The following is a 12,008-nucleotide window of genomic DNA, read 5'->3' on the forward strand; positions in this document are numbered from 1 at the left end:
CCCTTTGGGGACAGCGGGGGCCTCGTGGGGACACCGGGACCTGGGGGGGGTCCTGGGGGGGGGGGGGGACAGCGGGGGACAGGGGGACACCGGGGTCCCCTTGGGGCCATTTGGGGTCCCTGGGGCCATTTGGGGCCATTTGGGGCCATTGGGACACGGGGCGGGGGGGGGGGTGGCCGTGTTCCCCCCCCCCCCCGTGACAGGGACACGAGGGTCGCGGTGCCGCTGCTCCAGGTTTATTGGGGTGGGGGGGGGGGGGTGCGGGGGGGGGTGTCCCTGGGGTCCCCCCCCAGTTCCTCGCGGTGCCACCGGGGTCCCTTTGGGGACAGCGGGGGGGGGGGGGTCACGGGGGGTCCCCGCCAGCAGCTCCACCCACTGCGACAGCGATGGGGCGGCCGATGGCTGCGGGGGGGGGGGTCAGTGACGGACCCCAAAACCCCCAGGGACCCCAAACCCCCCAGGACCCCCCAATTACCCCAGGACCCCCCCAAAATTGCCCCCGAGCCCCCCAACCCCCCCCCCCCCCAGGACCGCCCCCAAACCACCCGGGAACCCCCAACCCCCCCCCGACCCCCCATAAATCCCCCAGGGCCCCCCCATCCCCCCCAGAACCCTCCCCAATTACCCCAGCCCCCCCAATTGCCCCAGGGCCCCCCAAACCCCCCAGACCCCCCCCAGGACACCCCAAACCCACTCAGGAACCCCCCAGGCCCCCCCCCAGACCCCCCATAAATCCCCCAGGACCCCCCACCCCCCCGGACCCCCAATTGCCCCAGCCCCCCCCAACCCTCCCAAATCCCCCCACCCCCCCCAGGACCCCCCCCCCCAATTGCCCCAGGCCCCCCCCCACAACCCTCCCAAATCCCCCCCCCACCCCCCCAAGACCCCCCCCCCAATTGCCCCAGGCCCCCCCAAACCCCCCAGAACCTCCCCAAATCCCCCCAGCCCCCCCCCCCAAAGCCTCACGGGGGCGGGGGCTCCGTGCCGGGGGGGGCCAGGAGCCGCACGCCCCCCCCCGGGGGTACCCCGCGTCCAGCAGCAGCGTCCACACGGCCCCCGGGGCCCCCAGCAGCCGCACGCGGCCCCGCTCCGGCTCCCAGTCCAGGGCGAACCTGGGGGGGGGGGGGGGCACATTTTGGTGGGGGGGGGGTCCCGGGGGGGGTTTGGGGTCCCGGGGGGTTCGGGGTCCCGGGGGGAGCACCCACCTGCGCTGCAGCCCCCACACCTCGGCCCACAGCGGGAGGCGCTCCCACAGCCGCTCCTGCAGCTCCAGCAGCCCCGGGCCCAGCGGGGGGGCAGCGGGGGGGGGTGCCCTTAACGCGGGGGGGGGCACAAAAAAATTTAGGGTCTCCGTTCCTCCCCCCCCCCAAATAATCCCCCCTTCACCCCCATTTCAACCCCAAGACCCCCATTTCCCCCCAAGACCACCATTCCCCCCCCAGACCCCCATTCCCCCCCCAGCCTCTTCCCCCCCCCAAAATATCCCCCCCCGAAAACCCAAATTCCCCCCAGTCCCCCCCCCAAACCTCTCTTCCCCCCTCAGACCCCCCAGGACCCCCCCCCCCCCCCCCAGGACCCCCATCCCCCCCCCCCATTCCCACTTCTATCCCCCCCCAGAGCCCCCCCCCCAAAAATGCCCCCCCACTCCCCTAAAACCCCCCTGGCCCCCCCAATTCCCCTCCCCCCCCCCATCCCCCCCCGACCCCCATCCCCCCCAGTCCCATTCCCCCCCCAGACCCCCCCCCCTGCCCCCCCCCTCACCACCACGCTCAGCTCCCCGTCGCGCCCCCGCAGCCGCAGCGCCGGGGGGGGTCGGGCAGCCCCGGGGGGGCCCCAGCTCCAGCTCGGCTCCCGCGGCCCCCCGGGAGGGGGGGGGGCAGCACCCAGACCCCCGCCAGGGCCTGGAGCAGGCGGCACCGAGCCCCCGCCCTGCGGGGGGGGGGCACCCAATTTTGGGGGGGGGCAAATGTGTGTGCCCCCCCCACACCCTAATCTTGTGCCCCCCCTCGATAATTTGGGGGGGGGGCAAAGATGGGTGCTGTTATTGGGGAGGGGGAGATTTGGATGGGGGGCACCTGGGGACATTGGGGGGGGAAATGGGGACATGGGGGGGGCACCCATAAAATGAGGGGGGAGGGGGCACCCAAGGGTGGGTGTTGGCAGCTGGGGGGGCACCAGGGGGAGTTGGGGGGAGCATGGGGAGGGGATTTGGAGGGGGGGGGACAAGGGGGGGCACCTGGAGGTGGGGGGTGCGCCTGGGAACATGGGGGGCACCCAAAGTGGGGGGCACCCATAAAATGGAGGGGGGCACCCAAGGGTGGGTGCTGGCACCTGGAGGGGGCACCGGGGGGGGTTGGGGGGAGCATGGGGAGGGGATTTGGAGGGGGGGGGACAAGGGGGGCACCTGGAGGTGGGGGGTGCACCTGGGAACCTGGGGGCACCCAAAGTGGGGGGGCACCCATAAAATGGAGGGGGGCACCCAAGGGTGGGTGCTGGCACCTGGAGGGGGCACCGGGGGCATTGGGGTGGGCATGGGGAGGGGATTTGGGGGGGGGGCATGGGGGGCACTTGGGGGCATGGGGGCACCCAAAGGAGGGGGAAGCCCCCATCAAATGGGGGGGGCACCCAAAGGTGGGTGCTGGCAGCTGGGGGGGGCACGGGGGTTGGGGGGACACCCAAAGGTGGGGGGGGTTGGGGGGGGGCATTTGGGGTCCCGGGGTCCCGGGGTCCCGGGGGGGTCCCCGGGGGGTCTCCCCCTCCCCGCTCACCTCCGCGCCGCCTCCTCCTGGCTCCGCAGCGCCCGGCGCCGTGACGCCACCCGGCCGCGCAGTGACGTCACCTGGCCGCGACGTGACGTCAGCAGCGCCCCTGGCGGCGGCGGGGGGGGGTGGGCACACGGGGGAGGGGGCGGGGCTCGGGGAAGGGGGCGGGGCTCGGGGGAGGGGCCAAGGGGGAGGGGCGGGGCCAATGGGGGAGGGGGCGGGGCCAAGGGGGAGGGGGCGGGGCCTCACCTTCTCCTGGCTCCGCCTCCTGGCTGTCTCGAGCTGCGGGGGGGGGGGGGGAGAGCACCCATGGGACCCCCCAGCACCCCCAGAACCCCCCGGGACCCCCCAAACCCCCATGGGACCCCCAGGATCTATCCCCACCCCCCCCAGCACCCATAGGACCCCCGGACCCCCAAGACCCCCCGGGACCCCCCCCAAACCCCCAGGACCCCCCAAAGACCCCCAACCCCCCCAGCACCCATAGGACCCCCCAGACCCCCCAAGACCCCCCGGGACCCCCCAAACCCCCAGGACCCCCCAGACCCCCCAAACTCCCCAGGCCCCCCCCCCAAACCCCCATAGGACCCCCCCAAAGACCCCCAACCCCCCCAGCACCCATAGGACCCCCCCAAAGACCCCCAACCCCCAGCACCCATAGGACCCCCCAGACCCCCAAGACCCCCCGGGACCCCCCAAACCCCCAGGACCCCCCCCAGACCCCCCAAACTCCCCAGGCCCCCCCAAACCCCCATAGGACCCCCCAAAGACCCCCAACCCCCCAGCACCCATAGGACCCCCCAAACCCCCAGGACCCCCCCCCAGCACCCATAGGACCCCCCATAACACCCCAAGCCCCCCAACCCCCCCAAATCCCCCATACACCCCCAGTGCCCCCCCAAATCCCCCCAGTGCCCCCCAAATCCCCCCAACCCCCCCCAAATCCCCCATACCCCCCAACCCCCCCCCCCCCAGCACCCTTGGGTGCCCCCCCCTTACCTGGGGGCGCCCCAGGGCGCGCCGGAGGCGCTGCAGCAGGCGCCGGCCCCTCCCCAGCTGGGCCAGGGCGGGGGCACGGCCCCCCAGCGCCCCCGTGGCCCCCCGTAGCCCCCCTTCAGCGCCCGCCAGCGCCCCCGCGCCTCCGCCACCGCCCCCTGCGAGGGGACAGCGGGGTCACGGGGGCACCCGGGGGGGGCACCCAAAGGGGCTGGGGAGGGCAGACAAATTTCGGGGGGGGGGGCACCCAAAGGGGTTGGGGGGCACCCAGGGGTTGGGGGCACCCAAAGGGGCTGGGGGGCACCAAAATTTCGGGGGGGGGCACCTGAAGGGGTTGGGGGGCACCCAGGGGTTGGGGGGCACCCAAGGGGTTGGGGGGGCACCCAAATTTCGGGGGGGGCACCCAAAGGGGTTGGGGGGCACCCAAGGGGTTGGGGGGGCACCCAAACTTCGGGGGGGGCACCCAAAGGGGTTGGGGGGGCACCCGAAGGGGTTGGGGGGGCACCCAAATTTCAGGGGGGGCACCCAAAGGGGTTGGGGGGCACCCTAAGGGGTTGGGGGGCACCCAAGGGGTTGGGGGGCACCCAAAGGGGCTGGGGGGGCACCCAAAGGGGTTGGGGGGGCACCCAAGGGGTTTGGGGGGCACCAAAATTTCGGGGGGGCACCCGAAGGGGTTGGGGGGCACCCAGGGGTTGGGGGGGCACCCAAAGGGGCTGGGGAGGCACCCGAAGGGGTTGGGGGGGCACTCAGGGGCTGGGGGGGCACCCAGGGGCTGGGGGGCACCCAGGGGTTGGGGGGCACCCGAAGGGGTTGGGGGGCACCCAGGGGTTGGGGGGGGGCACCCAAAGGGGCTGGGGGGGGGACCCAAATGGGCTGGGGGGGCATCCAAGTGGTTTGGGGGGCACCCAAAGGGGCTGGGGGGGCACCCAGGGGGACACCCAGGAAATGGGGGGCACCCAAGGGGTTGGGGGGCGCCCAAATTTCGGGGGGGCACCCAAAGGGGTTGGGGGAGCACCCGAAGGGGTTGGGGGAACACCCAAATTTCGGGGGGGGCACTCGAAGGGGTTGGGGGAGCACCCAAAGGGGCTGGGGGAGCACCCAAAGGGGTTGGGGGGCGCCCAAATTTGGGGGGGGGAGCACCCAAAGGGGTTGGGGGGCACCCAAGGGTGCAGGGGGGGGGTACCTGAAGACCTGGGGGGCACCCAAGGGAGCTGGGGGAGCACCCAAAGGGGTTGGGGGTGGGGCAGCCAAATTTCAGGGGGGGGACCCAAAAAGTGTTGGGGGGACACCCAGAGATTGGAGGGGGGCCCAAGGGGGCTGGGGGGGACACCCAAGGGGTTTGGGGGGCACCCAAGGGTGGGGGGGAGCACCCGGGGGGCACCCAAGGGTGGGGGGCACGGGGGGGGGGGGTCACTCACGCAGGGCCGGGGGGCCGGGGGGGGGCCGGGGGCCTGCAGCACCCCCAGCAGGAGGCGCAGCGCCCGCAGCTGGGCCAGGAGCAGCTTCTGCCTGCGGCGGGCACCCTGTTTGGGGCAAAACCGGGGATTTCGGGCAAAACTACAAACGGCTGGGGGGCGGGGGGGGGGGGGGGCGGGGGGGTGAAAAGGGGGGAATGGGGGGTGGGGAGGGGGGATGGGGGGGAATTGGGGGGTTTGGGGGAAAATGGGGGTTTTGGGAAAAGTGGGTTTTAGGGGCAAAATGGGGGATTTGGGGGAAATGGGGGTTTGGGGGGAATTGGGGGTTTTGGGGGGAATTGGGGGTTTTTGGGGAAATGGGGTTTTGGGGGAAAATGGGGGTTTTTGGGGAAATGGGGGTTTTAGGGAAAAAAATGGGGTTGGGGGAAAATGAGGGTTTGGGGGCAAATTGGGGGGTTTGGGGGGAAAATGGGGGATTTTGGGGAAATGGGGGCTTGGGGAGAAATTGGGGGTTTGGGGGGAATTGGGGGGGAAATGGGGTTTTGGGGGGGAAAATGGGGGTTTTAGGGAAAAAATGGGGTTGGGGGGAAATGGGGGTTTGGGGGGAAATTGGGAGGTTTGGGGGAAAATGGGAGGTTTTGGGGTAATTCGGGGGGAAATGGGTTTTGGGGGAAAATGGGGGTTTGATGGGAAATGGAGAGAAAATGAGGATTTTGGGGTAAAGGGAGGGAGTTTGGGGCAAAAAATGGGAGTTTTGGGGGAAGCGGAAGGGGTTGGGGGCTGTAAAGGGTTTTTGGGGGGAAATGGAGGGATTTGGGGCAGGAAATGGGAGTTTGGGTGAAAATTGAGGAGTTTTTTGGGGGGAAATTGGGGATTTGGGGGGAAATTGGGGATTTTGGGGGGAAAATTTGAGATTTTGAGGGGAAAATGGGGGATTTGGGAGGGAAATTGGGGATTTTGGGGGGAAAATGGGGATTTTGACAGGAAAATTGGGTATTTGGGGGAAAAATTGGGGATTTGGGAGGGAAATTGAGGATTTTGGGGGGAAATTGGGGATTTTGACAGGAAAATCGGGTATTTGGGGGAAAAACTGGGGATTTGGGGGGAAAAAATTGGGATTTTTACAGGGAAATTGGGTACTTGGGGGAAAAAATGGGGGTTTTGGGGGGAAATTGGGGATTTTGGGGGGAAAAGTGGGGATTTGGGGACAAAAACTGGGGATTTGGGGGGAAACTGGGGATTTTGGGGGGAATTAGGGATTTTGACAGGAAAATTAGGTATTTGGGGGAAAAAAATAGGAATTTTGGGGAAAAAAATGGGGATTTTTACAGGAAAATCGGGGACTTGGGGGGAAAAAATGGGGGTTTGGGGGAAATGGGGGATTTTTGGGGAAAATGTGCTTTTATTTCCGTGGGTCTCACCACCAGGTGCTCGGCCAGGACCCGCGCGGGGACGTCGCCGTCCTCCGGGGGCAGCTCCAGGGCGGCCTGCAGCCTCGCCAGCACCCTGCGGGGGGGGGGACACGCGTGGGGACACCGGGACACGAGTGGGGACACCGGGACACGCGGGGGGACACCGGGACATGCCGGGGGGGCTCGGGTCCCTGAGGGGGGTCCCAAGGCCACGGGGAGCCGCGAGGGGTGCCCCAAATCGCCCCGGGAACACTCGTGGGGACCCCCAGGACACGCGTGGGGTCCCTCAGGACACGCGTGGGGGCACCTGAAGACTCGTGGGGCCCCCCCGGACACTCGTGGGGCCCCCCGAGGCCTCAGGGCCTCCCCCGGGCTCCCAGGGGCCGCCCCCGTGGGTCGGGGCCTCGCGGTCACGCGTGGGCTTCCCCCCCCCCCAAAATGGCGGCCGGCCCTGAGGGGACGTTCCCGCGCGCGGGAAGAACCGGGGCGAGGGGGGGGGGGGTCCCCGGCGCATGCGCGGTGCGGTCGCGCCCCGCTCACCCCCGAGCCCGCGCCTCCGCCGCCGCCGCCGCCGCCATGGTCCGGCCGTTCCCGCGCTCGCCTCGCCCCGCCCACTGCCGGCCGGGAGAAGTAGCCAATCGGCGCGGGGCTCCGCTCCTGCGGGCCCGCCCCGCGGCGCGACGGGCCAATGGGAGCGCGGCGCGGCCGTCGCTATGGCGACGGCGCGGCGCCATCTTGGTTGCTAGGGTGGGGGCGGCCATTTTGAAGGGGCGGGGAGGGGGAGGGAGGGGCTGGGGGGCACTGGGAGGGGCTGGGGGCACTGGGAGGGGCTGGGGGGCACTGGGAGGGGCTGGGGGGCACTGGGAGGGGCTGGGGACCCCCCCAGGACCCCCCAACCCCCTCAGGACCCCCCAGGGCCCCTTCAGCCCCCTCTGGGTCTCCCCCGCCCCCTCCAGCCCCCCCCCCCCCCCCAAATCCCCAAGGACCCCCCCCCAAAAATCCTCAGGACCCCCCCCAAAAAACAGGACCCCATAGGAACCCTGGGTACCCCCCAAACCCCTCCAATCCCCCCCTTAGAAAAAAGCCCCCCAGGACCCCCCAAAAACCCCTCAGGACCCCCCCAAACCCCTCAATGCCCCCCCCCAAATCCTCACAGCCCCCCAATTCCTCAGGACCCCCCTAGACCCGCCCCAAACCCCCAGGACCCCCCAAAACCCCCCAAAATCCCCCCCAAACCCCCCCAAAATCCAAAATCCCCCCAGGACCCCCTGACCCCCCCCCCAAAAAAACAGCCCCCCAAATGACCCCACGACACCAAACATTTGGGGTCCCCCCAATTTATTCCTCTCCCCAAAAACACCGCACCCAAATCCCCCAAATCGGGGGGGGGTAGGGACACGAGGGGGGGGGGGTCCCCTCAGCGCCCCCCCCTCACATTTTGGGGTGTCCCCCATTTTGGGGGCCCCCAATTTTAAGGTCCTCCAGTTCTGTGGGGTCCCCCCTCCAAATTTTGGGGTTTCCCCCCATCTCGGAGTCCATTTCGGTCCCCCCTTAATTTTTGGGGTCCCCCCCATTTTGAGGTTCCCCCCTCCAAATTTTAGGGTCCCCCCCCCCAATTTTTGGGGTCCCCCTCTGAATTTTGGGGTCTCCTCTTTGATTTTTGGGGTCCCCTCTTCAATTTTGGGGGTCTCCCCCCATTTTGGGGTCCCCCCATTTCGGGCTCCCCCCGTTTTAGCCCCTCCCTCATTTTTAGCCCCCCTTCAATTTTTAGCCCCCCCCCCCAATTTTTGCCCCCCACCCACCCGATTTTTGGGGTCCCCCCAATTTTTGGGGTCCCCCCCTCATTTTGGGGTCCCCCTAATTTTGGGGGGTCCCTAATTTTGGGGTCCCCCCCAAATTTTTGGGGTGGCCCCCCCCCAATCATCGCCGCCTCCTCTGCACCAGGGTCCAGCCGCCGGGGTCCGGGGGGCCGACGTCCATGTCCTGGGGGGGGGGGATGGACACAAAGTGACATCGGGGGGGGTTGGGGACATCGGGGGGCTTGGGGACACCAGGTGCCATCGGGGGGGGTGTTGGGGACACCAGGTGACATTTTGGGGGGCTGTCCCCAAGCCTCGCCCCCCGGCCCCCCAAATTACCTCAGCGGCGTCCCCGCGCCCCTCGGGGGGGGGCTGGCTGGCACCGGTGGCACTGGTGGCACTGGTGGCGCTGGTGGCGGCATCGTCGTCGGTGTCCCCGTCGTCGCTGTCACTCCCGGGGGGTCCCCGGCGCCCCCGGCGCCCCCCGCCGGGCGGTGGCCACCACGGCCTGCAGGGCCGGGCCCCCCGGGCCAGCGCGGCCACCGCGGCCCCCACGGCTGCCGCATCCCCCCGCGCGAGGCTCGGGCGTGCAGCTCCAGCAGCTGGCGGCTCACCTGGGGGGGGGGGGAACTGGGGGTACTGGGAGGCACTGGGAGGGGCTGGGGGGGCTGGGAGGGGGCTGGGAGGGGCGCTGGGAGGGGACTGAGGGGGACTGGGGGGTGCTGGGAGGGGCTGGGGGGGCACTGGGGGGGTATGGGGGAGGAATGGGGGGGAACTGGGGGTACTGGGAGGCACTGGGAGGGGCTGGGGGGGGCTGGGAGGGGGCTGGGAGGGGCGCTGGGAGGGGATGGGGGGGACTGGGGGGGCTGGGGGGGGACTGGGGGGCACTGGGAGGGGACTGGGAGCTGCTGGGGGGGAACTGGGAGGCACTGGGAGGCACTGGGAGGGGCTGGGGGGCACTGGGAGAGGGCTGGGAGAGGCCAGGGGGGGCATTGGGGGGAGATGGGGGGGGTAATGGGGGACACTGGGAGGGGCTGGGGGGGACTGGGGGGCACTGGGAGGGGACTGGGAGGGGCTGGGGGGCACTGGGAGGGGCTGGGAGAGGCCGGGGTGGGCACTGGGGGGAGATGGGGGGGTAATGGGGTACACTGGGAGGGGCTGGGGGGGACTGGGGGGGCACTGGGGAGGGCCAGGGGGCACTGGGGGGGGATGGGGGGGGGGACGGGGGGGGAAACTGGGGGGCACTGGGGGGTACTGGGTGGCGCTGGAAGGGGCTGGGGGGGAACTGGGAGGCACTGGGAGGGGCTGGGAGGGGCTGGGGGGGGCTGGGGGGGTGCTGGGAGGGGCCGGGGGTGCTGGGAGGGGCCGGGGGGGGCAATAGGGGGAGATGGGGGGGTAATGGGGGGCACTGGGAGGGGCTGGGGGGGGACTGGGGGGCACTGGGAGGGGCTGGGGAGGTCTGGGGGGACTGGGGGGCACTGCGAGGGGACTGGGAGCTGCTGGGGGGAACTGGGGGGCACTGGGAGGGGACTGGGGGCACTGGGAGGGGATGGGGAGGTACTGGGGGGCACTGGGGGGGCTGGGATAGGACTGGCGGTCACTGGGGGGAATAGGAAGGGGTTAGGGGGCACTGGGAGGGCACTGGGGCCTACTGGGAGGGACTGGGAAGGGACTGGGGTATACTGGGAGCTACAGAGATGGGACTGGGGGGCACTGGGACAGCTGAGGGGGAAGTGGGAGGGACCGGGGGGTACTGGGAGGGCACTGGGAAGAGATTAGGGAGCACTGGGAGAGGACTGGGGGGACTGGGAGCTGCTGGGGGGAACTGGGGGCTACTGGGAGGGGGCTGGGGTGAACCTGGGTGACCCTGGCTCCGCTGTCCCCACGTCCCCCATCCCCGCGTCCCCCCGTCCCTGTCCCCAAAATGTCCCCAATGTCCCCAAATGTCCCCAAATGTCCCCAAATGTCCCCAAAATGTCCCCAAACGCCCCCAAATGTCCCCGAAATGTCCCCAAATGACCCCAAATGTCCCCAAACGCCCCCAACCCCCCCCCCCCACCTGCTCCAGGCTCCCGTCCTCCACGGCGGTGTCGAACTCCTGGTCCAGCGCCTCGGCCAGGAACTGCTCCACCTCCCCCTGCTCCAGCCCCTCTGCGGGGACACCGCTGTCACCCCCTGGCCCCCCAGTGCCCCCCAGTGCCCCCCAGTGCCCCCCAGTTTGGGGGCGCCGCTCACCGTTGCACCGGAAGAAGTCCTGCAGGGCCCCCAGCCACGTCACCTTCTCGGGGCCGTGGGGGCCGCCGAAGCCGTGGGCCACGGCCACCTGCGGGGACAGCGCCCCCCGTGTCGCCCCCACGTCCCCCGTGTCACCTCCCCCCCCCCATCGCACCCATCCCGTCCCCAGAGCCCCCAAAGTGTCCCCGCGTCCCCCCGTCCCCCCACACCCCCCGCGATGCCGCTGTCCCCGGGATGTCCCCACGGGGTCCCCACGCCCCTGGCACCCCCTCCCCGTCCCCCTGTCCCCCCTCCCCCCAACGTCCCCCTGTCCCCCCCATCCCCCCGATGCCCCCCATCCCCGCCCCCCAAGTCCCCCTGCCCCCACCCCCCACCCCGAGGCCCCGCCCCCGAGGCCCCGCCCCCTTCAGGCCCCGCCCACAATCACGCCCCGCCCACAATCAGGCCCCGCCCCCGCCCCCTCAAGCCCCGCCCGTTCAGGCCCCGCCCACCATCAGGCCCCGCCCCGTTCCTCAAGCCCCGCCCCCTTCAGGCCCCGCCCACAATCAGGCCCCGCCCCCACCCCTCAAGCCCCGCCCCATGCAGGCCCCGCCCACCATCAGGCCCCGCCCCCACCCCTCAAGCCCCGCCCCCTTCATGCCCCGCCCACCTTCAAGCCCCGCCCCCTGACCCCCACCCCCTCAGGCCCCGCCCACCATCAGGCCCCGCCCCCTCAGGCCCCGCCCACCCTCAAGCCCCGCCCCCTCCCACCACCCCTCCCCCCTCTCTCCACCTCTCCCCCCTCCCCCCACCCCCTCCCCTCTCCCCAGCCCCCTCAGGCCCCGCCCACCCCCAGGCCCCGCCCCCTCAGGCCCCGCCCACCCTCAAGCCCCGCCCCCTCCCCCACCCCTCCCCCCCACCCCTCTCTCCACCTCTCCCCCCTCCCCCCGCCCCCTCCCCTCTCCCCCCAGCCCCCTCAGGCCCCGCCCACCCCCGGGCCCCGCCCCCGCCCCCCCCCCGAGGCCCCGCCCACCTGCAGCGCGGCCCATCCCCCCAGCACGGCGCGCACCCCCTGCTCGAACAGCGCCGCGCCGCCACCCGCCGCCATGGCCGCCCGCCGCCAGGCCCGGCGAGCCGAGCGCCGAGCTGGCGATCGGGCCTGGCCGGCCGAGCGCCGAGCTATCGATCGGGCCCAGGCGTGGACACCGGGGGGTGCTAGACCCGGCTAGCCGAGCGCCGAGCGGTCGATCAGACACGGCTAGCCGAGCGCCGAGCGATCGATCAGACCCGGCTAGCCGAGCGCCGAGCGATCGATCGGGGAACGGGGGAAGGGGAGGGAGGGGAGGAAGGGGAGGGAGGGGAGGGAGGGGAGGAGGGAGGGGCGGGGCCCGGCGCAAGATGGCGGCGGTC

The 12,008-nt window shown here is 71.3% G+C and overlaps 2 protein-coding genes across 4 annotated transcripts; both read right to left on the reverse strand.

Moving 5' to 3' along the window:
* Positions 1-343: 343 nt before the first annotated feature.
* Positions 344-7,284, reverse strand: LOC136787400 (uncharacterized). The gene is made up of 10 exons (XM_066984583.1): positions 7,126-7,284; positions 6,595-6,679; positions 5,157-5,281; positions 4,942-4,949; positions 3,762-3,916; positions 3,012-3,044; positions 2,769-2,839; positions 1,206-1,313; positions 967-1,112; positions 344-402 (listed from the first exon to the last, which is right to left on the reverse strand). Exons 1-10 carry the CDS (start codon positions 7,161-7,163, stop codon positions 344-346), a joined length of 828 nt encoding a protein of 275 aa, XP_066840684.1. The 5' UTR covers positions 7,164-7,284.
* Positions 7,285-8,372: 1,088 nt separating this feature from the next.
* TSR2 (TSR2 ribosome maturation factor) lies at positions 8,373-11,794 on the reverse strand. Of its 3 annotated transcripts, none has more exons than XM_066984822.1 (5): positions 11,668-11,794; positions 10,620-10,707; positions 10,444-10,535; positions 8,724-8,998; positions 8,373-8,568 (listed from the first exon to the last, which is right to left on the reverse strand). In XM_066984822.1, exons 1-5 carry the CDS (start codon positions 11,704-11,706, stop codon positions 8,460-8,462), a joined length of 603 nt encoding a protein of 200 aa, XP_066840923.1. In that variant the 5' UTR covers positions 11,707-11,794; the 3' UTR covers positions 8,373-8,459. The 3 variants fall into 3 exon arrangements, with proteins under 3 accessions (XP_066840923.1, XP_066840922.1, XP_066840924.1); XM_066984821.1 differs by having other exon boundaries at positions 8,377-8,568; positions 11,632-11,780; XM_066984823.1 differs by having other exon boundaries at positions 8,515-8,568; positions 8,724-8,793; positions 11,632-11,780.
* Between the last annotated feature and the right edge of the window lie 214 nt (positions 11,795-12,008).

This window comes from Anser cygnoides, chromosome 29, assembly GCF_040182565.1.
Source record: "Anser cygnoides isolate HZ-2024a breed goose chromosome 29, Taihu_goose_T2T_genome, whole genome shotgun sequence".
Lineage (NCBI taxonomy): Eukaryota > Metazoa > Chordata > Aves > Anseriformes > Anatidae > Anser > Anser cygnoides.